General features: G+C 52.8%; 3 protein-coding genes across 8 annotated transcripts; 1 reads left to right on the top strand and 2 right to left on the bottom strand.

The window, feature by feature from the left end:
- Positions 1-676: 676 nt before the first annotated feature.
- DKKL1 (dickkopf like acrosomal protein 1) lies at positions 677-5,552 on the bottom strand. Of its 4 annotated transcripts, none has more exons than XM_070771468.1 (5): positions 5,377-5,552; positions 4,621-4,795; positions 4,050-4,190; positions 3,876-3,917; positions 677-1,066 (listed from the first exon to the last, which is right to left on the bottom strand). In XM_070771468.1, the coding sequence occupies exons 1-5, from the start codon at positions 5,535-5,537 to the stop codon at positions 755-757; spliced, it is 831 nt and encodes a 276-aa protein (XP_070627569.1). In that variant the 5' UTR covers positions 5,538-5,552; the 3' UTR covers positions 677-754. The 4 variants fall into 4 exon arrangements, with proteins under 4 accessions (XP_070627569.1, XP_019835290.2, XP_019835289.2 ...); XM_019979731.2 differs by having other exon boundaries at positions 3,825-3,917; positions 5,377-5,395; XM_019979730.2 differs by lacking the exon at positions 5,377-5,552 and adding an exon at positions 5,248-5,344 and having other exon boundaries at positions 3,825-3,917.
- Positions 5,553-6,520: 968 nt separating this feature from the next.
- Positions 6,521-20,770, top strand: TEAD2 (TEA domain transcription factor 2). 2 transcript variants are annotated; one of them, XM_019979725.2, is made up of 13 exons: positions 6,521-6,587; positions 8,222-8,459; positions 8,846-8,910; positions 9,371-9,433; positions 10,545-10,556; positions 10,786-10,893; positions 10,993-11,051; positions 13,461-13,525; positions 14,571-14,719; positions 17,246-17,419; positions 18,456-18,617; positions 19,302-19,454; positions 19,966-20,770. In XM_019979725.2, the coding sequence occupies exons 2-13, from the start codon at positions 8,228-8,230 to the stop codon at positions 20,077-20,079; spliced, it is 1,356 nt and encodes a 451-aa protein (XP_019835284.1). In that variant the 5' UTR covers positions 6,521-6,587; positions 8,222-8,227; the 3' UTR covers positions 20,080-20,770. The 2 variants fall into 2 exon arrangements, with proteins under 2 accessions (XP_019835284.1, XP_070627566.1); XM_070771465.1 differs by lacking the exons at positions 6,521-6,587; positions 10,545-10,556 and having other exon boundaries at positions 7,428-8,459.
- On the bottom strand, positions 20,760-25,859 carry CD37 (CD37 molecule). 2 transcript variants are annotated; one of them, XM_019979728.2, is made up of 8 exons: positions 25,686-25,859; positions 25,511-25,583; positions 24,355-24,479; positions 24,153-24,227; positions 23,532-23,636; positions 22,588-22,821; positions 22,159-22,242; positions 20,760-21,147 (listed from the first exon to the last, which is right to left on the bottom strand). In XM_019979728.2, exons 1-8 carry the CDS (start codon positions 25,752-25,754, stop codon positions 21,070-21,072), a joined length of 843 nt encoding a protein of 280 aa, XP_019835287.1. In that variant the 5' UTR covers positions 25,755-25,859; the 3' UTR covers positions 20,760-21,069. The 2 variants fall into 2 exon arrangements, with proteins under 2 accessions (XP_019835287.1, XP_070627568.1); XM_070771467.1 differs by lacking the exon at positions 22,159-22,242.
- Positions 25,860-25,923: the final 64 nt, after the last annotated feature.

Below are 25,923 nucleotides of genomic sequence, written 5' to 3'. Positions count from 1 at the left end.
GCTAGAAGAGGAGGAGGAAGGCATAAGGGAGATGGGGCAGAAGGGACATTCAGAGAAAATTTTTGTGTATTTTTGTGAGATTTGAGGTGTGGGACCCACATACAAGAACTGTAGAGAGACCTCCAGGAGCTAAGAGTGGGTGGCCCCAGAAGACAGCCAACAAGGAAGTAGGGACCTCAGTTGAACCTTCAGGGGACCTGATTGTGCCAACAACCTGAATGATCTCGGAAACAGAGGCATCCCGGGGCCTCAGGTAAGAACCCTGCTGGCTAACACCTTGATGTTGCCTTTGTGAGATCTGCACAGAGGACCAGCCCAGCCATCCTGGATTTCTGAACTATGGATTAGTGAGAGGATACATTTGCACTGTTTTCAGTGGCTAGGTTTGTGTGGCAGGGATAGGAAGCTAATGCAGAGTGGACAGAAAGGACTGGAGTAAGAGTTGGGAGCCCGAGGGCAAGCAGAGCAGGCGGTAACAGAGATGGAAGCAGAGGGTACAGGTGGGACAGAGGTGACAGAGGAGATGACAGAGTTGCTCAGTTGGAAGACAGATGGCGTCTGAATGAGGGAACAACCTGGGGACGCTGGCAAGAAGTTACAGCTCAGCCAGAGGCCATGCTCAAAGCTAGGCTTGGTTGGCTGAGGCCTGGGGACAGATCCCAAAAGGAGACGGTGCTGCTGGAAAAAAGGTTTAATTTCCATATGGTGCTGGGGTCTGGTGGAGGGTACAGGCAGGCTTCCCCGGGCCCCACCCCTACAACTGCTGGGAAGGCCTGAGGATGTACAGGAAGTGGGCCTTGCGGGCGGGCAGCCTGGAGTGAGAGGAGCTCTGCACGCTCTCTTCAAGTCCGTCCTCTCGGGTCCCCTCTCGGAGCCCATCCCGGATGGCCTGCAGACGGTGTCGCTTCTCACTCAGCCAGTGGCCGCTCTCCTGGGTATTCTGGTGGGACCTCCGCCGCGGCAGCTTCATGATCCAGACGGCCACTCGGGGATGGGGTTCCGGGTGGAAGCTGTCCACGGCCTTCGGGACCGGCGCCAGGGCCTCCTTCTCCTCCATCTTAGGAACCTGGTGAAGGGGGCGGGGAACAAGGAGACCCTCTCAAACTCCAAGGGTCAGCCTCAGGATGCTCCCCTGGCATACTCAACCCACTCTGCCACCTAGGGAATACTTTGGGAATTACAGAGTTGACCAAAAAGTTCATTTGGGTTGCTTGAACTGAACTGAACTGAACTGAACTGATAGAAGCATGTTAATCACTCAGTCGTGTCCTACTTTTTGGGACTCCATGGACTGTAGCTCACCATGGGATTTCCCAGGCAAGAATACTGGAGTGGGTTGTCAGTCCCTTCTCCGGGGGATCTCCCCCTACCCCCGCCCAAGGATCAAACCCAGGTCTCTTGCATTGCAGGCAGATTCTTTACTGTTGGAGCCACCAGGAAAGCCCTTTTCATACAAGCTTATGGACAAACCCAAACTTCTGGGCCAGTCCAATAAAGCTCACTTTGTCTTTTTTACAAAGGACTTGTGTTTTAGAAATAAAAATACTCTGATGTTTATAATATACTCTGGGTTTTAAAACACATTTTGGAGGTTTCAAAAGCACTTCCAGATTAAGCATCCCCCTGAGGTTTAGAAAGTAATCTGAAATGTACAAAGCTCTTTGGGATTAATGAATCATGAGCATAGTTGCAACGGGTGATCCTGGATCAAAATTGATTGAATCCTGGGTCAAAAATCATATGAGCTCTTGTGGACAGCTTTCGGTCCAGCAGGGACATTTCAGTGTCTGTTTGGTCCTTGTGACTCAAAGTGAGGGCTGTGGACCCACAGCATCAGCATCACTTGGGAGCCTTTAGGTATGCAAATGAGCAATCCCCCACCAACCACCTACTGAATCAGAGTCTGTTTCAGTCACTTGAGGTTTGGGAAGCCTTATAGGAGATGGTTACATATTGAATTGTAATCCCTGCTCTCCAATTCATGTGTTGAGGTCCATTAGGACCCTAGTACAGGGGTTCTTAACCTCTGACATCTCATGTTTGATGATCTGAGGTGGAACTGAGTAATAATAGTAGAAATAAAGTGTACAATAAATGTGCTTGAGTCCTCTCCCAAACCACCTCCACCCCGGTCTCTGGAAAAACTGTCTTCCATGAAACTCATCCGTGGTACCAAAGAGGTTGCCCTAATAGCTCAGAATGTGACCTCTTTGCATATAAGATCACTGTGGTTTTCATTAGGTAAGATGAGGTCATTAGCGTGGGCTCTAATCTAACACGACCAGTTTCTTAGAAATTTGGACCTAGAAATGCACAGAGAACTGCATGCGAAGATAAAGACAGATGGGGCTGATGCATCTACACACCAACAACACTAAGTAACTGTCAGTAAACCACCAGAAGCTAGGGCAGAGGCACAGAGGTCTCCCTCACAGCCCTCAGTAGGAATCAACCTTGCTGACACCTTGATCTTGGACACCTAGCCTCCAGAACTATGAGAAATACACATCTGTTGTTGAAGCCACCCAATCTGTGAGACTGTTATGGCAGCCCTAGAAAACAAATACAGAGATAATTGACGTGTGTGTGTGTGTGTGTGTGTGTGTGTGTGTGTGTGTGTGTATATGCTGGGTCGATCACTCATGTCCGACCGACTCTTTGTGACCCCATCTACTATAGTCTGCTAGGCTCCTCTGTTTATGGGATTTCTGAGGCAAGAATTTTGGAGTGGGTTTCCATTTCCTCCTCTAAGGGTTCTTCCTGACCCAGGGATTGAACCAGAATCTCTTGTGTCTCCTGCATTGGCAGATGGATTCTTTACCACTGAGCCACCTGGGAAGCCCTGAGATAATGGATATCAATGTTACATTTCTTGGGTGTAAAAATGGAACTATGGTCATGGAGGTGAAGGATATATCTGCTGAAGGGTTTAGGGGTGAAGTGTCGTGATGTCAATCATTTACTGTCATATGGTTCAAAAATAAAAAGGTAAAAAAGAGTCCATCTGGTAAAATGTTATACAGGTAGTGAATCAGGTCAAGGAGATATTTTTGGTTGTCACAGCTGGAGGGGGTGGGTGCCTCTTCCGTCCAGCGGTAGAGGCAAGGATGCTGTTAAACATTGTATAGTGCACAGGACAGCCCCCACAACAAAAAAATTACATGGCCCCAAACACCAACAGTGATGCTGTTGAGAAACCCTGCTCTGTGGGAAAGGGGATACAGGTTTACTGTACTTTTTAAAAAAACTTTTCTGTAGATTTAAAGTTTTTAAAATAAAAAACTGGGAATGTGTATGGGAGAACCATGTGGGTTTACTAAGCACTTAAGGGTTCTTAAACCTTTTGAGGTTTAAAAAAAAGCACTTTGTGATCAGAATTGCTCTTAGAGGTTTACGAAGGTGAGATGCACAAAGGATTGGGGGTTCATAAAGTACTTAGGAATTATTTAAAAAATCACATTCTGACGTTTACAAGGGAGAGATTTACCAAGCTCTTTGGGACAGATGAAAAAATACTTGGAGGTTTGAGTACTTTGAGATCAAAACACTCTGAGGTTTATGAGGGTGAATCTTATTTGGGGAAAAATGCACTTTCTTTGGTTTACAAAATCCTCTAGGGTTTAAAGTAAGAGAGGATGTATCTCTGAGGTTGTAAACCTCATTTCCGAAAGCTGGTTAGTCCCTTTTGACAGATGACAAAACTGAGGCCCTGAGAGAGGAAGTCCAGCACAGAGGGAGTGGGAGAGTCAATTCATTAATCTATCATTTCTTGCTAAACTACAGAAAATGTTTGGGCTTGGACACTGCCAGGGGTGTGTCCTAACCTTCCAGTCACCCTCCAAACTCCCCTCTCCTGGCTCAATGGATGCCACCACCTTTTCGGAGATCACCACCTCTCCTGTCTTGTTGTCGGTCACCTGTGAGGACAGGAGGAGAGAGTGAGAACAAAACTGCCTTCCTCCTTTGCCTTCCTCACCCCCACCTCCACCATATACTGCAACATGAGGGATCTTGGAGATACTCCAGGAGGGACTTCCTGGCATAGGCACCTTGTCAATCTGGAGGTGGCTGGAGAGAGTGTTGTTTCCCAGCCTGCGCTCCTGGTTCTCTTCTTGGTGGTAGTTCCTAGGGAGGCCCCGGAAGTCCATAGGGGCAGAGAAGAAGCTGTCCATGCCCCGCAGCAGGTCATCCTGGGCCAGAGGTGGAATCAGTGAGCTGTGGAACATCCAGACTCCCCAGGATACCTGGAGCCTTGTTAGGGTCCCCCTTCTCTCTCCATCCTCTGACCCTGAGGGCCTAACTCGGTCACCTCCTGCCTCCATATGTCCCATCACCTTTCTATTCCTGCCCCTCATCTGTCTTCTGTCTCTCTGTCCCTATTGCCCTCTCCTCCCTCTCCCTCCCTCCCTCTGTCTCCCTCCCTCTCTTCCTATCTCTCGGTCTTTCCATCCATCTTTCTGCCCCTTGACTCCCTCTCTTCTTGTCTATCTTTCTACCTGGCCACGACCCCTCTCTCCCACTCTTTCTTCTCTGAACTCTTTCCGTCCCTCAGTCACCATCTGTCACCCCTGTTCCTCTTCTCTGTACCTCTTCTTTCCCCCAACCCAGGCCACCGCTTACTTTCAGGAAAAGGCGTGTGAAGCCTTGGAGTAGACTCTGAAGACCTAGAAAACCTGAGGAGCTCTCCTGGACGTCACCATCGCGGATCGGGGCTGCAGTGGAGGGGGGCACCGAGGCAGAGGAGAGCAGCAGCAACGGGAATAGCTGGTGCCACATGGCGGGGCGGGCCGGGAGGCTGCGGCGAGGACAGGGGTCAGAGCTCCCCCTTCCCTAGACAAGGACACTTCCCGACCCCTGGTCCGGAAACTCCTCAGACTCCGGCCATTTGCCCCCCTCCCCTTACCTTCTACGCCAACACCCCCGGTCCAGTCCGGTCCCTCCCCTCCCCCCAGACCCGGATCTTCAGGGCTCGGTCTCACACAATGGATCTATCTCATTTCTTTCCTTCTCCCACATTCGTATCCAGATCTCATTCCTCCTCACCTTCTCCCACGCCCCGCCCCTTCTTCTGGGCCCCGCCTTTATGCTAGACCACAGCCCGGTCACCGGACTCAAGACTCCCGCCGTCCACGGACTGTTAAATCCAAACAGTTCTGTTCTCGAGCCCAGGTCGGATACTGGAGCGTTGGAGGGGCTCCGCGAGCCCTGGACCCGCCCCTATTGTCTGACCACGCCCCATCTGCTTACCTCACCCCTGAGGCCGGCCCACTATTGGGTAGTCTCACCCATGAGTAGGAGCCACGCCCCTTAAGCCAGAGCGGGGCATTGATTTCAAATTCACACCCCCATAGTCAGACCGCGTCCCTGTCGGCTGACCTCTGCCCTGGAGACTCAGTGTGGCCGGTATTCTCTGATCCTGGCCAAGTGCTGGAGTCTCGCTCCAGTCGAAGGTGGCCCCGCCCCGACTTAGGGCCACGCCCCACATCTAGGCCACGCCTCTGTGCCCTGGATCTTGTCCCTAGAGCCCTCAGTTCCATTCCTAGGCTCCCTCTGCTCTTGAAATACAGGTGTCCGAACAGTCCTTCTGATTCGCCCACTGCTTAGTTTTGTATCTATCTTTGAAAGCTCCGTGTCCCTTCTCGTAGTCTTTAGGTTTTGAAACGATTAAGGCGCTCAACAGGGGGCAATGTAGGGACGCTGAACTCCACGGTTCCACCAAAAAATTCCTCCCTAGAAACCCTAAAGACAGCCTTATGTCCCACCTTACAGGGAACCCGGAACCTGGGCTCCCTTCTTCCTCAGGACATGAGATTCTTGATCCAGCCCCTCTAGTCTTGTCAGTTTGAACACTCATCTTTAAGGGATATAATTAAGGGACTCTCATCTCTCTCCTCTGGCAACCAAGGCTCTCTCCTGGTCCTGGGACAGCGGCCACCTCTAGTCCACTAGTGCATGTGGATGTGGGAGTCTGCATCTTCGTGAACTTCCAATAAACTCCCAGTCGTCTTGCCCAAGATCCTTAACTCTGATGAGGTCACAAGGAGGCCAATCAATCAAGAGAAACCAATGGAAATCAACAAGAAACCCATCTCCATACTTATATCCTCAAAAATACACTTGAGGTTGAACAGGGAAGATTCTTTTGTGTTTCTATTAACATCAGTCACTTCCACATCTGCAACACACAAACTACACTGGAGGGTGGCTGGGAGGCCAGGGCCCCAGACCTTTCCTCCTCCAAATTCAGGAATCTTGGCCCCCAGTCTCCTCTTCCTTCAGTCCCAGGTTTCCGGGCCCCAATCAATTCTCCCTCAGACCCAGGTGTCCAGACCCTCCATTCCCCTCCTCTCTCTGGGATCCAAGCATCAGAATCTCGGAATTCTCACAGGCCCCAGCTAGACTTCACCTCTCTTTGGCCAAAGCAAAAATCCTCCCCGAAACTGTCACCGTAGGATCCCCCTTCCCGCGGTCCGGCGCCGGGACCCGCCCCCCCTCCGGTCCCTCCCACTTTTCCCAAACAAAGCTCCCGGGCAACTTTCTCCCTCGCAGCCCCGCCCGCCCGCGGCTCCCCAGCCCCAGGCCGGGAGGTAGGTAGGAAGGCGCCGGCGGGAGTCGGGGATCGTGCTTTGGGGTGTGTGAGTTCGAGTGGGAAGTTACACCTTATGAGTTGAGGTGTTCGTGGGATGGTCTCTGAATTGCTTGCCGCCCTCTTTATGCCGGGGGGCCGGAATTTGCGCTCTTGACCGAGTCTAAGTGTGGAGTTGCAACTTTCGCCAGAGTTGGGGTGTCTGTTGATGTGTCTGAGTTTGGGAGTGTGCGCCTGGGAGTAAGGGCTGGGGACGCTGAGGGTTGTGAGTGTCTGTGGAGGTGTCGGTTTCAAGTGAGAAAGGGCCCCATGCTTGTTTCTGACCGAATTGATTTGTGCGTGTCATTTATGGACGTTTGGTCCTCCTCGTGGAGAAAGGAGGCCTCCTGGGTGGCCCAAAGGGGGCTCCGGGACTTTCTGGATCTTCATCTTGTCTCTCTGGAGGTTTGGGACCTGGGGCGGGAAATTAAGGGGAACCTTTCTGACTCGGCTCCTCCGTCCCTTTGTCTGGCCACATGGGGGAGAGCTGGGCTGGGATTTTGGCCTACGGGGGTCCTGAATGCCGCAGCGCCACTGGGCTCGGCCTGGGGTCTTTGTCTGTCTGGACCGGGGCTCCGGGGTCCGAGGGAGGAGGGGGATGGGAGTCCGGACTCTGGGGTCCTGGGAAAGCCGTGGAAGACGTGGAGCCGCCAGGGAGGCGGGATCTGACTGTATTGGAAAAAGTTTCCCCCTGTTCCCGGCCTCCGGAAAGTCACTGGGAACTTGAGTTGGATCAGAGCCCACGGCGCAGGGACGGGGGGGAGGGGAGGGAAGGGGCGGGGCTGGGGGCCAGAGGGGAGGCGCCCTCGCTGGCCAGTCCCTCCCCTGATAGGGGTTGTGGGAAACTGGGGGAGGGGACGCCTGGGCCCTTTGTTCTGGCTCTCCTGATGGCAGGGCGCCCCTGCCCCCCAGTCTGTGGTTCTGTGGGTCTTTCCTGGTCTTGGCTTGAGTTTCTGCCCTGAGTCTCTGTCCTTCTCTCTCTAGGTCTCTGTCCCCCTGTCTCTGGATCTCTGGTCCCCCTCCCTCTGGGTTTCTGTCCCCGGACATTAGGTCTGTGTTTCCTCTCTCTGGATCTCTGTCCTCTCTGAGTCTCTGTGTCTGGATCTGCCCTCAGCCTTCCTGGGGCCTGTGCCCCTCCTTTTCTAGCAGCTGCTGCTCACACCCTGGCACCTGTTCTTGGCATGGGACTGAGAAGATCTCACCCACGTCCCCCTTCCCTGCAGCTAGGCTCTGACGCCTATCTTCTTTAAACCAGTAATCCACAGCCAAAGTTTCAGCCCTCCTGGACCCTAGGCATTGTTCTGGGGTCTTCAAGACTTCATCACAATCTAGGCTAGACTGAGAATACAGAGGAGAACCCTCTCACCCTAAACTTCCCCAGAAATCCAGCCCCTTTTTCTCCAGGACCCAGGAATCCAGGCTCCCAGTCTCCTGCTTCCCTCAGATCCAGGAGTTCAGCCTCCAGCCCCCTCCTCCCTCAGATCCGGGAGTCCAGGTGCCCCCAGCCTCTCCCCTCAGACCCAGTGATCTGGACCTCTGTTCTGAGGTCTCTCTGGGTGGATCCGGGGAACCTTGCTGAACTCTGTGTTCCTCCAGGCCCAGATGGGGGAACCCCGCGCTGGGGCCCCTCTGGACGATGGCAGCGGCTGGACAGGAAGTGAGGAAGGAAGCGAGGAGGGCACCGGCGGCAGTGAGGGGGCGGGGGGCGACGGGGGCCCAGATGCAGAAGGTGTCTGGAGTCCAGACATCGAGCAGAGCTTCCAGGAGGCCCTGGCCATCTACCCGCCCTGTGGCCGGCGGAAAATCATCCTGTCTGATGAAGGCAAGATGTATGGTGAGTCCAGCCCTCGTTTTTGCCTTAGCCCCCACCGGTTAGTAAAAATATTAAGGAACATTGGCGGAAGCTCTAATCACTGTTCACATAAAAGCACATCGTGTGCTCACGATAACTCAGGTAGGAGTTAGCATCACCGTTTGCACAGATGAGGAACCCAAAGCCCAGCAAGGCTAAGTGATTTGCCTGAGGCCACACAGAGCCAGTGTGTGGCAGAACTGGGATCTGAACCCAGGCTGCCTGGCTCCAAAGCCTGCAGTCATAACTCCTCTCCTGTGTAGCCCGCGGCTTGCTGAGGATATGTTGCGTCTCTCTCCTTCCCTGGTGTCTTCTTTGTTGGGAAGTTCTGCTGAAGGTCTAACTCTCTTCCATCTTTGACTTTTCAGGTCGGAATGAACTGATTGCCCGCTACATCAAGCTGAGGACGGGAAAGACCCGAACTCGCAAACAGGTTTCAGGACTGTCTGGTGGGCTTCTGTCTGGGGTGGGCCTGTCTTCTTAGGCTCTCATCCTCCTGGCAGATTCAGGTTAGAGGAGCGGCTTGTTTATGTGCTGCACCTTGGTTAGTGTGCGCTAACTGCGCCTGTTTTGGTATATAGTTCTCTTAGCAGTTGCATGGGAACCAGAGGGTAAGACTGAACAGAGGGCCAAAGAGAACAAGGTGTGAAAGGGAAATAAGACCTGGATTTACTGGATCTGGGGATGATTAGTAGTGTTCATGAGAAGAGAAAGGTCTTTATGGACACATCTGTTCCGAAGCGCCGAGATGACGGGCCCATTCTGTGTATTTGTCATCTTTCGTGTTCACCAGCTTCATGGGGGCACCTGGATGGGGGGAGGGAGGGAAGGGGTAGGGGATGCAAGGCGTGAGTGGCTGTGGCCTGAATCTGCTTCTTTGTCTCTCCCTTCAGGTCTCTAGTCACATCCAGGTTTTGGCCCGAAGGAAATCGAGGGAAATCCAGTCCAAGCTCAAGGTAGAGGTCAAGGAACTGTGACAGACACCTTGAGAGGGAAGCAGGCACTTTGAGAGAGGAGGACAGGCACCAGAGAGGGGAGACAGAGAGCCAGAGAGAGAGAGGGCAGTAGAGATCCAGAGAAAGAGCGGAGACCCAGGGTGTGGGGGCAGAGACCTGGAGAGGGGGACAGAGTCACCCAGAGAGGCATACAGGGCAGGAGAGCAGAGACCCAAGGTGGGGGGTTCGTGGCCCAGCCAGGGGGTGAACAGAGACCCTGGGTAGAAAAATGTCATAGAGAGAGTGGGACTGAGATTTAGCTTAGGACAGGCCAGAAGGATGGGGTGTTGGGCTTCTCCTCTGACTGCTCCTGTCTTCCTTCCCCTCCTCTCCCTCTTCTCTCCCTGGTGTCATTGCTCTTTCCCCTCTTGTGCTGTGAAGATCTCCTCTTCGTCTCCTGGTTCATCTTCCCATGTGGCCCGCCTGCACTTTCCGTGCCCAGAAATCTTCATTTCCTTTTGGAGATGTTCATATCCCTTTACTTTTTTTTTTTTTTGCATCCTCTGGATTTCCTGTTCCCTCTTGGCCTGAGATCCTCGTTTTTCTTCTCTTCCGAGTTGAGGTCTTTTCTTGCTCTTCCCTAGGACTTGGGGACCACCGCTTCCTGGTCTTTTTGTATCCAGAAGGTCCCCTTCCCTTTACTAAGTCTGAAAACCTTCACTTCCAGTCTTTGGTCTTTTCTGGGGCTTGCTGTTCCTCCTCTGCCCTGTCTGGGCTGGGAAACCTTCAGCGTCTCTTCCCTCCGGGTCTAATAGTCTCATTTCCTGTGGTCTGCATATTCAGAAGCCTTCACTTCCGGCTATTTCTGAAACCTAGGAACCCTCATTGCTGTCTTATATTCCGGATGGGGGAGCCCCTTTCCCCCTCTAGGTTTGGCCTTCTCTATTTCTTGTTCCATATTCATCCCTTGCTCCCCCTTCCTCCCTTTGCTCAGCTCAGGGTGGCTGGGCTGTAGGGGCTGGGAGGGCAGGAAGGTGTGTGTTGAGGGGCTGGATGGGAGGAGTCCGGGCCTCATTTCCTAAGTTATGTTTTCTTTCCTTCTTTGGCACCCTCCCCCCCCCACCATGGGCAGGCCCTGAATGTGGTAAGTCCCCCTGCCCATCCTCCCACTCGCTCCCTTACCCAGACAAACATTCCTGAGGAGGCCAGGAGGGGCAGGGGGCTGTAGTGAGAGGGACCTAAACCCGCCCCAACGCTTTGTCTTGACTCCCCAACTCTGCATCTCCCCAGGTTTGCCCTGCCTTGTCCTTGTCCCACCCTTCCTGTATCCACTGGGACTCCCCATTAACATGGACCTCCAACTTCTCCTCCAGGACCAGGTTTCCAAGGACAAGGCTTTCCAGACAATGGCCACCATGTCCTCTGCCCAGCTCATCTCAGCACCTTCCCTGCAGGCCAAACTGGGTCCCGCCGGTCCTCAGGTGGCCTGGGCGGGAATTGTGGGGTTCAGGGCTGGAGGGAAGGGGTTGCAGTTGCAACAGGAAATTGATTGACGCCACACTTCTTTGTCTCTTTTTCAGACCCCGGAGCTTTTCCAGTTTTGGTCGGGGAGTTCTGGGCCCCCGTGGAATGTTCCTGAGTAAGTTCTTTCTATTCCAGCTCAGCACCTGCTCCCCATCCCCCTACAACCCCCTCCCTCCTCCCTACCCAGACCTTTCTTGCTCCACCTTCCAGCTCCTAACTCCCTTGTGAAGGTAGCCTCTGGAGTCAGGCTGTCTGGATTTGGATCCCAGGGAGGAGGTTGGGGCAGTGGTCTGGAGAAGAGGAGCTGGTCTGAGCGGGGACAGAGAGATAGGAGGAGGAGAAATGAGGCTGGGGTCTGCTGGGGTAAGGAGGGAGGAGGCAAGGGCAGTACTTGGGGTCTGGCTGGTGACTGGGGTAGGTGGGACCATCCAGAGATGTGCAGCCTGGGGGAGGAGTGGGTTTGGGGCGGAAATGAGCTCAGAGTGGGATTTGATGAATGTGAGAGTCCTGTAGGATGTCCATGGGGGTAATGGCCTCCCAGAGAGATTGTCTGAGTCCCAGAGGCTCATGGGAAAGGCAGTTGTAGATCCAAAGTGTTGGGAACCTTTGTAGGTCCAGAGGAATGAGTGGAGCCCCAGAGGCTCATGGGAAGGCTCATTGTCATCCCATAAAGGTGGTTCTTGGGCCTGAGGGTAGAGCAGGGATCCTTATCTTCTCTCAGGGTCAGAAGGAAGGAAATGGGCCCCTTTTCATCTCCGAGAGCCCTGAGGGTGACAGGATATGCTTCTAGTCCTGTTGTTTGTTGTTCAGTTGCTTAGTCGTGTCCAACACTTTGCAACCCTATGGACTGCAGCACACCAGACTTCCCTGTCCTTCGGTCTGGAAGACTAGAAATGGGCCACAGAGGTTCATGGAGTCTTCAGCCCAGAGAGGTGGCAGTGGATCCAGGCTAGGTGGGCATTGGTGGAGCAGTGTGGCCTCAGGATGGTGAGGCAGGAGCATGGCGAGTGTTACCAGAGAAAGACAGGCTGTGGGGTCCAGTCTGGGAGAGAAGAAAGTTCATTAGGAGCTGCTGCTGTATGTGGGCACAGAAAATTGTCTGAACAAGTCTCTGGGGGCCAAAGGAACCACAGGTTTGCAGGGGAGGAGGTTGGGCTGGAAGGAGAGGTGGTTCAGCATGCATTGCCCTGGGTACCGGGATCCCGTCTTTATGGAGTTAGTAGTCAAATGCGGGACAATGAATGTTAATTAAATCATCACCTATGTAAACACAAAATTGAAGTGTGATCCATATGCTAGTTTTCTTCTCTCAGTATTATGTTTTTCAGAATGTCTATTAAAAAATTTTTTTTAATTGAAGTATAGTTGATTTACAATGTTAGTTTTGGGTATATAGCAAAGTTATCAGCTACACATATATATACATTCTTTTGCACATTCTTTGCCATTATGGTCTATCAGAGGATATTGAAAATAGTTCCCTGTGCTATGTAGTAGGACCTTGTTGTTTATCCATCCTATATATAATAGTTTGTATCTGCTGATCTGTTCCCTGGGTCTGTGACTGCTTCTGTTTTGTAGATAAGTTCCTTTGAGTCATATTTTGTATTCCACATGTAAGTGATATAATATAGTATTTGTCTTTCTCTGTCTGACTTATTTCACTTAGTCTGATCATCTCTAGGTCTATCCATGTGGCTGCAAATGGCATTATTTCATTCTTTTTTATGACTGAGTAGTATTCCACTGTATATATGTACCACATTTTCTTTACCTGTTCATCTGTTGATGGACACACAGGTTGCTTCCATGTTTGGCTATTGTGAGATGGACAGCACTGTTTTAGATTCTATTGTACTGCTCCCTTACCCTGAACTTTGGCCTGATGTCCCGCTGGTCTTTTTCTCCCTACCTTCCTGAGCCTTCAGCCTCCTCTTTCTCCAAGTTCCCTATGTTTTGGTTTCTTCCCACCTCTTGAGACCCCATTTGTGTTCTCTTTCTGCCATTTTGTGAGAGGTACCAGAATATCCTCGAGACCAGGGGTCCCCAAGTTCCGGGATCTAATGCCTAATGATCTGAGGTGGAGTTGATGTAATAATAATAGAAATAAAGCACACAATAAATGTAATGTACTTGAATCATCCAGAAACTGTTCCCCTCCCTCCCACCTCTGGTCTGGAGAAGAACTGTCTTCCATGAAACCGGCCCCTGGTGCCAGAAAAGTTGGGGGCCCCTTAAGATCACAGGCTTTGTGGTTGGGGCTGATCTGGGTTTGAACCCAGGTTCCGCCATACCAGCTGTGTGACTTTGGGCAGGTCAGTTGACCCCTGTTTGTCTGTTTCCTCCTATACAAAATGAGAAGAGCAATCATCACACCTACCTTGATAGGCTGTGAGTCTTCAAGGAAATCGTGCCCATAATGTGCTTGCACAGGGTCTGGCTTGCCATGGCCCCTCAGTAATTGTTAGCTGGTATGATTAGCATCTTTCCTTCTTGCTGACCCCCAGCTTCCTTTCTCCTTCAGTGTGAAGCCCTTCTCGCAGACACCGTTCTCCTTGTCACTGACTCCTCCATCTACTGACCTCCCAGGTAAGAGCCTTTTCTCTGCCCTGCCTTGTTTTCCCCTCTCTTCTCAGCTCCAGCTGCCTTTCTTTCTACCTTCCATGAGTTAGGGGACACTGTCTTATTGAGATCTAGATCTGAGGCAGGGCCTGTGGGAGTGTGGAAAGATGTCCCAGAATTTGTAGTGGTTGAGATCCTTGCTTCTGTAACCAGATCTACTGGGTTTATGTTTGATCACTTGCTAACCTGAAGGATATCAGGGACATTGATATGTTAATCAAGATTCTTTCAGCTGCAAGTGATAAAAATCTAATTCAAGCTAGATGACCCAAAAAAGTAAAAAACAAAATGGAGAGATTCTATTGGTTCAGGTAACTGAAATTTCAGGAGTTAGGGCTTCAGGCATGGCTGGATACAGGAGCTCAAATGGTAGCAACAGGAGTTGCTTGGTGCTGCTTTCCTCTAAGGTGGCTTCATTCTCTGGCAGGCTCTGTCCACCTGGTAGCAAAGATGATTTCCAGAAGTCCATGCTGGGTGGTCCTAAGAACTCACATTGGTGAAAGAACTCTCAGGTTTCACAGATTCATCAAGTGGGAATGCTTTTGGCTCCAAGTTACAGAATATCCAAATTAATAGTGCCTTAAATAGTAAAGGCTTTATGATTCCATGTAACAAAAAGTCTGGAGGTGGACTGCTCCTTTGCTGGTTTAGCAGCTCAGCAATACCAGGACTGGCATCTCTCTAGTGGCCTCTGTCTTATCCCAAGATGGCTGTTGTGACTCCAGGCATCACATCCCAAGCAGGACTTGGCCAGAGCCAAATGCTCTCTCCTCCCAAAGTTCTATCTTTTTCATTCAGGAAGAAACTCCTTCCCAGAAGCCCCCCAGCAGATTTTCCATAACGTCTCATTGGTTAGGACTGTGTCACATGGCCACCTCTAGCTGCAAGGGAGGCTGGGAAAGTGAGTATTTAGCTTTTTCAGCTTCTAAGAGGAGGCAGGCAAGAGAGAACAGTGCTTGACAGAGTCAATCAACATTAGCAATTTTTACTGTTTGTTCTTCTCTCTCTCTAGGGTACGAGCCCCCCCAAGCCCTCTCACCTCCCGCTTTGCCCCCACCTGCCCCATCACCCCCAGCCTGGCAGGCTCGGGCTCTGGGCACTGCTCGGTTGCAGCTGGTGGAGTTCTCGGCCTTTGTGGAACCACCGGATGCAACTGACTCTGTGAGTACAATTTTGGCATAGTCACAGGAGGGTTTTGGAATGAAGACGGTTCTAGCGAGGGCAAGCATAAAGTAGTGGTTCTCCAATTTTACCATGCATCAGAATAACATGGAGAGCTTGTTAAAACATAGTTTGCTAGGTCCACTCCTAAAATTTCTGATTCAGTTGATCTGGTGTAGGATCTGAGAATCTGCATTTCTAACAAGCTACCAGGTGATGTTGGTGCTGCTGGTCCAGGGACCACACTTTGAGAACTACTAGAATAAAGGAACTGGAAGGTCATGGGGTCATGGGTTGGGAAAACCAGAGAAATCCCTCAGGACATCGCTCATTCATTAAGTAAACATTTTTGAATGCCAACTGTGCACTAGGCTTTGTGGTGGATACTGGGAACCTGGGGAAGAAAATCTTTCTAGGTGTGAGCTTTCCTGGCTTAGGATGAAGACAGGTGCCAATAACAGCCCAAGTGGACTGACTGTTAGAAGTAATAACTCCCAACCTGCAGGGGTTGACCATCATAGAAGTTTCTCACTCATTGACATTTCAATATGGCTGGTCGTTAAGAAGCCTTCCACAGAATGATTTGGGAAATCCAGGCTTCTTCCATTTTGTGGCTCTGCCATTTTCTAGCACTCTAGAAGATGCTGCTGGATGCTCTGCATCTGGCTGGCAGATGGTGGAAGGCAGAGAGTCAAGAACTATGCAAGTTTTATGAGTCTGGGTTGGATGTGGCGACTATCAGGTCTGCTCACATCCCATTGGCCAGAACTTAGTCACATGGTCACATCTAACTGCAAAGGAGCCTGGGAAGTGTAGTTTAGTGGTGGGAAAAGGAAATGGGGTTTGTGAACACAGCAGTATCTGCCACAGAGATCTAAACACCAGTTTCTGTATATCGTGGTCCTGGTAAAACCCGTCAAATTAGGTTAAAACCCTCCCATCTCACTTTGAGCAAAAGCTAGCATCATTCAGTTGCCGACAAGGCTCTGGGTGGTCTGGCCCTTATTCCTGTTCTGACCTTACTTCCTGTCCTCTCAACTTTGTTTACTCTGGTCTGGCCATACTGACCTCCACGCCCGTTTGGAAACATGCCAGACCCGCTCCTGGTTCAGAGCCTTTGCACCTGGATGTGCAAGATATCCCAGATATCCCCATTCTCTCTTTCCACCCATTCATTGCTTTGCTTGATTATCTTCTCAGATGGGCTTTCCCATGCCACTTTATGGAAATGCCAACTACCATCACTCTTCCCCTCATCCCTGTGCTTTAGTTTTTCATAGCATACATCACTCTCTGAAGGTTCTATCATCTAAGGAAAGATTTAAAAATTTTCCTGTTTCTGCCAGTAGCTCCCTGAGGTCAGAGACTTTGCCTTGTAGCCCTGGGACCCAGAATAGTCCCTGCAGTTTTGATAGATGTCATGTATGTACTGGGATAAGGGAAGCTCATGTGTTTCTGAGTGTACAGAAGAATCATATCTGGGGAGTGAGTGAAGACATCCCTGAGATGACAACATTTGAGTTGAGTTTTGAGGGTTACATAGGATTTTGCCATGTGCAGAACTGGATGCTTCAGACACAGAGATAGAAACAGCATGAAGTTTTCAGGAAAACAAATAATCGAATATGGTGGGAGCTGATTCTGGAGAAGCTGGCATTGCCAAGCTGAGTGAGGGACCCAGGCTTTGTCTAGAGGGTTATGGGGAACCATGGGAAAGGGAGGGTAGAGAGATGCCATCTGATTGCGATCCAGGGAGGCTTCCAGGAAAAGGCAGATTTGGATGGACTTGAGCCTGGGAAGATCAGAGAGGGGATTAGTTCTGGAAAAGAAGAAGGGGAATATTTTCAGGGTATGAACAGAAGTGATAAGAATAGAAGCAGAGGGACTTCTCTGGTGGTCCACTAGTTGAGAGTCCACGCTCCCAAAGCAGGGGGCCGGAGTTTGATCCCTGGTCAGGGAACTAGACCGACATGCCACAGCAAAGATTGAGGATCCCACATATGGCAACTAAGACCTGGTGCAGCCCCCCCCCAAAAAAAAGCAACAGATAGGAAGTCCTGATGTGGGCTGTGTGGATTCCCATCCATCCATCCATGAAAACGTTTTTAATATAGGGTCAGGTTGAGGGGCTGTGGGCTTTGTCCTGGGAGGCACTGGGGAGCCATGGGAGGATTATGAGCAGGGTTGGTCAGCTCTGGAGCCATGTGAGTGATGAACTGGAGAGGAGAGACTGGAGGCTGGGAGGCCAAGGAGAAGGCTGGGGTGAGGGTGGGAGAGGAAAGGGCTGTGGGGATGGAGATCAGGCGACAGGGCAGAGAACTGGGCACTAAGGACAGGGCTTGGGGCCTGAGGGACTGTGGGAGTGAAAGGGCAGCAGGGAGTGGGGACAGTGCCTGAGAGCTGGGCCCAGTGGAACAGTTTGCAGGAGCTGTGGAAGATGGTGATGGAGTGAGGGATGGGCTTGGGCAGTGAGGACTGGGGGTCCAGCCCATCTCCCACTCCTTACCCCTGGCCGTCCCTCCTTAGTACCAGAGGCACCTGTTTGTACACATCAGCCAGCACTGCCCCAGCCCTGGAGCGCCCCCTCTCGAGAGTGTGGATGTCCGGCAGATCTACGACAAATTCCCTGAGAAAAAGGGCGGTCTGCGGGAGCTGTATGATCGTGGGCCCCCCCATGCCTTCTTCCTGGTCAAATTCTGGGTGAGTTCCACCACTAAAAACAAAAGGGCTCATAAGTCACGTGGCCTCCCAGCTCAGGCCGCTGGCTCTAAGGGAGACAGTCTCAGGACCTGCCCAGGTCAGCCTGAGCTTTACCAGTTCTCATGGCTCCCAGTGTCAGCTCCCTTAGCAGCAAGGAACAGGAAGGAGTTTTGCCCACAGGGTGGGATGGATGGGACCAGTGCAGGTGTGGGGACCTCCATCCTCCGCAGACTCCACTAGACTTTGCTACACCCAGTCGTGCGACTGATACGGCCCTGGGGATTGGCTTGTGGCATTTCAGATTTCCCTGTGTCCCATCTGACCACACCAAGCCTCGTTGCTGATGAATGGCCCATCCCCTTAGCAAATGAATCCTGGAGTGTTTGGTTTCTAAAGAGAGGATGAGGCTTTGCTGGGTTCCACCAGGCCCTGTTCCTAAGACTGTCTGGCCTTGGGACTTCCCTGGCGGTCCGGTGGTTGAGACTCTGCGCTTCCACTGCAGGGGGTGAGGGCTGTTTGTCCACTTGGCCACTGGGATTATGATGGGATGTGACCTCTGAGAATTGGACAAAAGGGCCTGGGAGAGTTTTCCAGAGGCATCGGGCTTCCCCAGACCTCACCAGGCCCTGCTGCTAGGGAGTAGGCGCTTGTCTTAGCAACCAGGGTCATGAAGGGCCTTGAGGGAGAGCCTCTGGTTGCTAGGGAATAGCTACCTCCTTAGTAACTAGGCTCTTGGCAGGGGCTGACCTCCTGAGCTGGAGGTTTCAGGAGAAAAACTTGAATTCCGGGGCCTCTTTGATGGGGAAGTTACTGGGGAGAGAGGGTCAGGGACATTGGGGGACTCAACTGCTGGAAGGAAGGGTGGGTTTTTTTTTCCAGAAACTGGAGAGGTGGGGACTTTGTTAAGGAAGACAGATGGTTGATTGCAAAGCAATAGGCGCCACCAGCCTGCGGGGCAGAGTTCCCACTTGAGAAGAGTTCCCACTGTTTATAAGGGCCATCCCTTCCAACTTACCTGTACCTCCCCATCCCCCAGGCGGACTTGAACTGGGGCCCAAGTGGTGAGGAGGTGGGGGCAGGCGGCAGCAGCGGTGGCTTCTATGGAGTGAGCAGCCAGTATGAGAGCCTGGAACACATGACCCTCACCTGTTCCTCCAAGGTCTGCTCCTTCGGCAAGCAGGTGGTGGAGAAGGTGGAGGTGAGGCTGGAGGGGTGGCACTCTGGGTGGGTAAGCACCCAGCCACCTGCTACTCGGGAGGGCGCAGACTAAACGGACCAGGAGTTACAACAGCTCCGGGCCTTTGAGGGTCTGCGTGGTGGGGCGGGGGTACCCTAGCCTCTTTCACACATGGACTTAGAGCTAATCTGGAGTTCCAAAGTTATCTATAGGGGTCACTTTGAGGGTTTAAGGTTACTGTGTGGTACAGAGATTTACTGTCACTAAGATTCAAAAGGTTCTTGTGGATATGAAAGAATCCTCAGGGCAAGGTGGTTAGGGGTCACACTTAGAGGTTGCTGAGGTCTTGAGGGGTCTCAAGTACAGAGGTCATACAGGCTTTGGGGAGCTCATGGAGGGATCTCTGGAGGGTTTGAGGGTATCTGAGGACCTGGAGATCACATGAGTTCAGAGGTCTTTGAGGGTTCAGAGGACAGCTCTGAGAGGCTAGAGGGGTCCTTCATTGCAGGCTCAGTAATCCTGAACTGGGTACCTGAGGGTTCAGGCTTTCATCTCTGGTCACTGCAGATGGGGCAATGGAGAGCAGACGGCAATGGGGAGTGGGTGTGGCATCTGAGAAGTCGCACAGAGTGGGTTCGGACTCTGGGGGTGAACCCCTGTGTCTCTGAGTCACTGTCCTCCCTACTTTCCCAACCCCTGGTTCAGACGGAGCGTGCCCAGCTGGAGGATGGAAGGTTCGTGTACCGCCTGCTGCGCTCACCCATGTGCGAGTACCTGGTAAATTTTCTGCACAAATTGCGGCAGCTGCCCGAGCGTTATATGATGAACAGCGTCCTGGAGAACTTCACCATCCTGCAGGTGATGCGCTGGTTCCCTGCCTGAGCAGGGCCCCTGATGTGGAGGGGAGTGCCCACAACTGACCCTCAGCCTGTGAAACTGATACGGGGGCACCTCACGCTTGACCCGTCACTTAGGGGACCCCTTTACCCAGGAAACTGATATCATGGGGGTTCCACAGCATTCTCATAAGAGGAAAACTGACCTGAAGGACGCCCCACAGTGGATCTTCAGCTTAGGGGACCCCCCTTCACAGGGAACCTAACCTGAGCCCATGGAACATGTTATGTATGGTAGGATATCCTTTAAGTCTGGGGAGTGTGATGACCCTGTAACATGATACACCATGTGATGTGAGGCCCTTCCCTGCAGACCCTCAGACCTAGAGCCTGGCATGTGGGGCATCCCGTCGACCTGGGGGAACATGACATGGTGGGGACCCCTTATCCCATGACATCTTGGTTGGGGGGTCCACAGTGTTCCCTGCTCTCTGTTCCAAGCATAAACCCCTTTCTCCTGGCCTCCTTGACAGGTGGTGACAAACAGAGACACCCAGGAACTGTTGCTCTGCACCGCCTACGTCTTTGAAGTCTCCACCAGTGAGCGGGGGGCCCAGCACCACATTTATCGCCTGGTCAGGGACTGAAGGGGGACCCCAAAAGTGGCTCACCCTCCAGAATACCCTCTCCTCCCAGGCAGGACCTCCAGCTTTCCCCATGCTTCTTACGTGGGGAGGGGACTGCTCCCTGTTAGGACTGTAAAAGCTGGGTGGTGAGTGGAATGGGCTAGGACTGAGAGGGGAAGATGGATCCTGATCTTGGAACCTCACAGGGGTGTCTGAAAGGACAGATCACCCCAGAGCATTAGGCACTGAGGACAGGAGTGAGACAACCCCTGGGATAGCACTGGTTTCTGTCTCAGACAGGTGCCCTCCCTTTTCTTTGTTCTCGATGTCTTGGAGGGCCCCAGTGACACATGAGCTCGTCCCTCCCTGTTTTTCCACATCTCCCTCTTCTCAATCTCCCTCTTCTTACCACCTCCATCCCGGGAACCCTGACATCAAATCTTGAAGGTTAACCCTTTCTGTGCAGGGGCAGAGTCAGGTGGGCCCTGGAAATATATTATTATTTTTTTTTAATATAACGAGATATTTATAAGTGGGTGTTAGGGTTGTGACTTTTCTCAGCTGGGCAAGCAGTGGGGTGAGGCTTTTTAATCTCATGCCCTCTTCTAAATGTGCCGTGGGGCTAGACTGTGTTGCCTCCCTCTCCTCTCCCCACCCCCGCTCAAATGTGTTGGTTTGTGTTTTGACAGAGGATAAAGCTATTTTACCAAAACGCAGGGGATTTATTTGGGGCTTGGGCTAAAAATAAATCTAGTGGGAGGTGGTAGGCTGACAGCTGAGGCAAGGAAATGAGGTGTCTTTCAGGGCAGGAAGCTGGTGGCCGGAAACCCCAGGTCCCACGGGGGGCAAGGTGACAGCAGCGGGAAAGGCAGACACCTGGGTCCCCGAGGGGAATGAGGGCTCAGTGGCTGGGGCCAACTGGGGATTAAACAAATATTTACAGGCGACAGGGAACTCAAATGCCCTGGACACTTGAGGGGGGTCGGGATGGGGCTTCGGGAAGGGCGGGGCCTAGCGGTACCGAGCGAGCCGATCGTAGACGTGGTCCAGGTTTCTGCACAGGAATATGGAGAGCGTCATGAAGCTGAGCTACAGAGAAAGGAGACGAGGTCAGAGAGGTCGAGAGAGTGCCAGGAGAATCGGGGGGTCCCTAGGGAAAAAAATCTAGGGGGTCGGGCCAGGGGCAGAAAACGAGGACCCGCGAGTTGGGCGGGGCTTCGCCTTGGGAGGTGTGGAGAAGGGAGTAGGTAGGAGGTGGGCCTGGTGGTGAAAGACTCAGGGACGGCAGTTTGGAGAATGTGGCGGCATTAGTGTAAAAGGGCTAGGGGTAATTGGGTGGGACACCAAAGATATGGGCAGGCCGGGGAGGGGTGGGAATAGAGTTTGAAGCAGGAAGGGCGAATAGGGCGGGGTAGGGGGAGCTCAGCTCCGTCTAGCATAGGGTCTAGAGTCTGAGAAGGAGTGTGATCCAGAGAAAGCCCAGGGTCCTTTATTCTGGAGACTCATCTATCTCCTCCTCCGTCTCTGCCTCTAATTCCATCTCGGCCTCCATCTCTGCGCCTGCACTCCTGGTCTCAAGTTGTTCCTCGTCTTGATCCCAAAGCAACCAGAGCCCCAGCACCTTAGGCAGCTTGCCCAGCGGGGCCTTGTCCCCCCAGTTGGGGCAGGCGTCAGCCATACCCCAGCCACCCCACAGACTGCCGCTACGCCCACTGCTGCTCAGCACGCCGCTGCGCCCGGAGCTCGAACTGTAGGCACCCGGCACCTGCGGCTGGGGTTCGCGGTGCAACAGGCTGCGCGGTAATAGCAGGCTCAACCCCGCTACACTCACCTGCGGGGAAAGGGGGATATTGCGGCCAATAGCAAGGTATAGCCCCAGATATCAAGGAGGACCAATGGGAGCCTCGTGAGGAAGGGCGGGAACGCCTGCTCCCATGCAACCAATCAGGGCTCACAGAGGCTAGGCCAGGTGGAGTCCCAGGAAGGCCTGGATTGGCTGTACTTCTATCAATGCATGCACCTTTCCCAGAGACTGGTTGGACGCGCAATTTGGGGCAGGGCCATCTAGGCCAATCGCGAGTGGGGGCGGGACCAGATCACCTCGAGTAGACCCACGCCGAGACAAATGCCCACTATGGAGATGAGGTTGTTGGTCAACCAGTTGGAGAGATTCCGTTCGCAGCCCTGAGGATACAGGGACAGGTTATAGGTAGGTTACTTTTGGGATTTGCCCTCAAGCCCGGAGCCCACTGTCCTCAGTCCAGCCTTAACCCCTCTTTCAGGTACCACCCCATTCCCTAGTTATCAGGGGTCTCTAGTCTCTGGGCTTCAGTCCATCCAAGCTGAAGACCTCATCCCCAGGTATCAGCGTTCCAGATTCTGCCCTTTCGCCTGGGCCTTTTCTTTAGGCCCCCGCCCTTCCAAAAGATCTCGCCCCTTGTAGGGGTTCTGCCCCTGTTGTAAAACAGCCCTTTCCCGTAGGCCCACCCTGTCAGACCCCTCTGGTCCTGCGCTCCACATCTTCCCCACCTGTTGGTAGATGTAGCTGTTCGCGGGGACCGAGCAAACTTCTACATTGTGTCGGGGCTGCGCCAGTGATCCGAGCCGGCTAAACTGGGGGGAGATCTTATCGAAGATTGTGGAGTCGTTGGTCGCCGATGAGTTATAGCAGGAGCAGGGCACGCGGTCCCCTTCGGACTCGTTGCGTCTCATGCTGGGGATATGGAACCAGTCCTGAGGAGACTCCCAGCCACAGCAGCGCAGCTGAGAAGAACAAAAGTCAGAGGAACAGGGTACAGCAGAAGTTAACACAACATTGTAAAGCAACTACCAAAAAAAAAAAAAAAAAAGTCAGGAACAAGGACTAGAGAGATGCAAGATGCTTTGGGGGATCAGAGGACTAGGTGATGGGTGTGACTGGGTACTGGGTCATATTGAGGAGTAGAGGGCTAACAAAACTGGGCTGGGGTGGGATCACAGCAGGGCCAAGGGACAGTAGGGGTACATGAGGTTGGGAGAGAGGTGTCATGGGGGCGGGGGTCTTGAGGCTGGGGAAAGAGCTGCAGAATCGTGCTTTGGAGGATTGGGTAGGCAGTACAAACCAGCTGTAAGTAGGGGGATAATGGATGGGAGGGCGGGGCCATGTGAGTGACCAGGGAAAGGAATCTCGCTTGGGCCTGGTCCCTTGGGAACCAGAGTCGCTACTGGGCAGAGAGTGGGGTCAGGCTAGGGCCTTGGGACTGAGGGCGGAGTCTGTCGAGCCAGGGGGAGGAGTCACTGCAGGGGTTGAGAGCTGGGGGACTGGGCCAAGTCGCCACGGGCTGGAGGTGGCTTAGGTGGGTAGGGTTACGTTAGGGTCCTAGAGCTGGGAGCTTGGATCCCGTCGGGGCCAAGTCTCCTCCAGGCAGAGGGCGGAGCCAAGTCAGAATCCCAGAGCTAGAGGGAAGGATCCTGGTGGGCGGGGCCTCATGCACCTGAAACTGCACGTAGTCCCAGCTCTCCTCCGCCGCCGTCTCCTCCGGATGAGTGCGGTAGTTTTGGATGGTCTTCTGCACGACGTCCTTCACTTTCTTCTTCAGCTGATAGGCCGAGAGTGAGGCTGAATCCCCCACCTGCTTCCCCACTGCCCTCTGCTCCAACCCACCCCAGCCCCTCCGTAGCCGTCCCAGCCTCTGGTGGTCTCTGAGAATCTTCGTGGCAGCCTCGGTGTTTCACTGAATGGCTAGCTATGTCTCTGTCCCTCCAAACCGCCCTCTGCCTGTTTCCCCTGTTTGTCTTTCCGGGTCTCCACTGTCTCCCACGATCTCATTAAGTTTCTCTTTCTTGGAGCTGTTTCTCCAAGGGTTTTCTTTCCTCGCTTCTGTTTCCCTTTGGATCTCTGTCTTCCTTTGTGTTGGTGAGTCTTTCTCTGACCCTGTCTGTCTCTAGATCCTTCTCTGTGTCTCTCTACCAGTCTCTGTCTTTCTGTCTTCTCTATCTCTCTCTGTTATTTATCTTTGTCTGTCTTAGCCCCTGTCTGCCTTTGCTTCTGTCTGTTTCCACTCTCTCCCTCCCCACCCACTAGCTCGGGTGAGGAGAGGAGAAGGTGAGCTCACCTGGACTCTCTGAGTGGAGATGAGGATTCCTAGGGTGATCTGTGTGGCAAACAGGAGCAGCAGTGTCCCAAAATACTGGAGCAGGGAGGAAGACAGAGTGGGCAGGTCAGGCTGAACTCCCCAAGATGAAGGGGCTGCCAGGGCTCTATTTAAGGACAAGATGTGAACGATCCTAGAGGTGGAAGGGTGGAGGGGAACTCACCAGGCCCAGGAGGCAGCGGAACTCCTTCAGGGCCCCCACACAGCCCAGGAGGGCAAGACCCATGGTGAGGATTCCTGAGACGGCCAGGACCTTGGACCAGATCTGCAAGGGCATGAAGGACAAGCCTGGGAGAAATGGGAGGCAGTGACATTGGGCTCCATGTGCACAGCTCCAGACAGCCCCATTCCCCACCCACACACCTTCCAAGAGGGGAACAGTAAACTTGGGGTGGGGGGGCCTCTTCCTGGTCTCCTAGTATCCTTTTCTCTGAGTCTCTGTTCCTGTCCTACACTGAATCTCTGTCTCCTGGAATTCTTCCCACCTCTCGCTGGTCTCTGGCCCTCTCTGTCTTTAGGTCTATGTTCCCTTCTTTCTGGATCTCTGTCCCTCTTTCTTCCTGGTCTCTGTCTTTCCCTCTTGTTCTCAGTCCCGCTTTCCTCCTTCAGCCCCTCCTCACCCTCGGTAGTTTCAGCCTCATCACTAGTTCTGCAACATTGGATCAGCCACCTAAACCTCCCTGAGACCTAGGGAATAATGATATCTATTTCCTAAAGTTGTTTTGAGGAACACATGGGAGACATGTGTTCAGTCTGCTCCTCTACACCAGTCCTCTAGTCCTCCTCATATTTAATAAATCTTGTAAACATTTATTAAATATGAGTTATTGGGATTTTGACTACTACCCAGTATTATTTTCCTACAATGATTATTAGTGTTAATCTGCTTTTCTACTTCCTTGCTGTGTGACATCCAGTGACTTCCCCTCTCTGAACCTCAAGAGAGGGAAGACTTATGGGAGAATCTGGTGAGCATCTCTGCCCAAGATCTGACACCTACATGTCACCTAAAGTGTGACACTGAGCTGTCTGGTACCTAAGTCCCTGAGAAATGGCCACTATTATTGTTATTGGTACGCACAACTCATTTGCCAGAGGAAGAATCTGAGGCTCAGAAGTTGTGGCCGTAGCAAGGAGTGGAGCAGAGCCTAAGATCAAACAAGAAAGCTGGGCACTGCGGGCCTCCCTGGGATGAGGGAGACCCCAGGAGTCCCCTAGGAGGAGAGCCCTGTTCATATCTGCTCCAGGAAGACCGCTCCACCCCCCCACCCCGACCCACAACGTCCCCACCCAGCCCCGGACTGCCTCAGCCCCCTTACCCACGAAGGACACGAAGCTGGTTTTGTCGATGAGTATCCAGATGCCGAAGCAGAAGATAAGACTGCCTAGGACCTGGGGAGAGGAGAGTATGGCTGGTGGGTGACACAGGGAAATGAAATGGGGTGGCTACGGCAGGGGCTGGGGCCTGGGCTCCAGAGCCAAGAGGCAACTTACGAAGAAGAAGAGGTTGAAGACGAAGAGGAGGTACTTGACGAGGCTGAGGCAGCCATCGTGGGCTGACATCTTCTCCTAGAGGGGTGAGACACTGGTGGGAGGGACAGGACAGAAGGGGTGGTGGCAGTAGGGAGAACAGGCAGAGAGACCTTGAGAGAGAGAGAGGGGGAGAGACTGAGACAGAAGAGAAAGGAAGAACTCAGAGAAAGAGGAAGTGCTGGGGCTGGAGCCCCACCCC

Source organism: Bos indicus, chromosome 18, assembly GCF_029378745.1.
Source record: "Bos indicus isolate NIAB-ARS_2022 breed Sahiwal x Tharparkar chromosome 18, NIAB-ARS_B.indTharparkar_mat_pri_1.0, whole genome shotgun sequence".
NCBI classification, from domain to species: Eukaryota; Metazoa; Chordata; class Mammalia; order Artiodactyla; family Bovidae; genus Bos; species Bos indicus.
Note: the sequence above shows the minus strand (reverse complement) of the source record. Positions and strands in the feature narration are given on the sequence as shown.

What these genes read in the sequence shown, in the direction of transcription:
- TEAD2 (XM_019979725.2), top strand. Translation starts at nt 8,228, where the DNA reads ATGGGGGAACCCCGCGCTGGGGCCCCTCTGGACGATGGCAGCGGCTGG. An exon ending in TGGGTCCCGCCGGTCCTCAG is followed by an intron (nt 10,894 to 10,992) that starts GTGGCCTGGGCG and finishes TCTCTTTTTCAG; the next exon opens with ACCCCGGAGCTTTTCCAGTT. An exon ending in AGGTGGTGGAGAAGGTGGAG is followed by an intron (nt 18,618 to 19,301) that starts GTGAGGCTGGAG and finishes CCCCTGGTTCAG; the next exon opens with ACGGAGCGTGCCCAGCTGGA.
- DKKL1 (XM_070771468.1), bottom strand. Translation starts at nt 5,537, where the DNA reads ATGGAACTGAGGGCTCTAGGGACAAGATCCAGGGCACAGAGGCGTGGC. An exon ending in TCACACGCCTTTTCCTGAAA is followed by an intron (nt 4,191 to 4,620) that starts GTAAGCGGTGGC and finishes CCTCTGGCCCAG; the next exon opens with GATGACCTGCTGCGGGGCAT. An exon ending in AGGTGGTGATCTCCGAAAAG is followed by an intron (nt 1,067 to 3,875) that starts GTGGTGGCATCC and finishes CCCCTTCACCAG; the next exon opens with GTTCCTAAGATGGAGGAGAA.
- CD37 (XM_019979728.2), bottom strand. Translation starts at nt 25,754, where the DNA reads ATGTCAGCCCACGATGGCTGCCTCAGCCTCGTCAAGTACCTCCTCTTC. An exon ending in TCTTCAACCTCTTCTTCTTC is followed by an intron (nt 25,584 to 25,685) that starts GTAAGTTGCCTC and finishes TCCTCTCCCCAG; the next exon opens with GTCCTAGGCAGTCTTATCTT. An exon ending in TCCGCTGCCTCCTGGGCCTG is followed by an intron (nt 24,228 to 24,354) that starts GTGAGTTCCCCT and finishes TCCCTGCTCCAG; the next exon opens with TATTTTGGGACACTGCTGCT.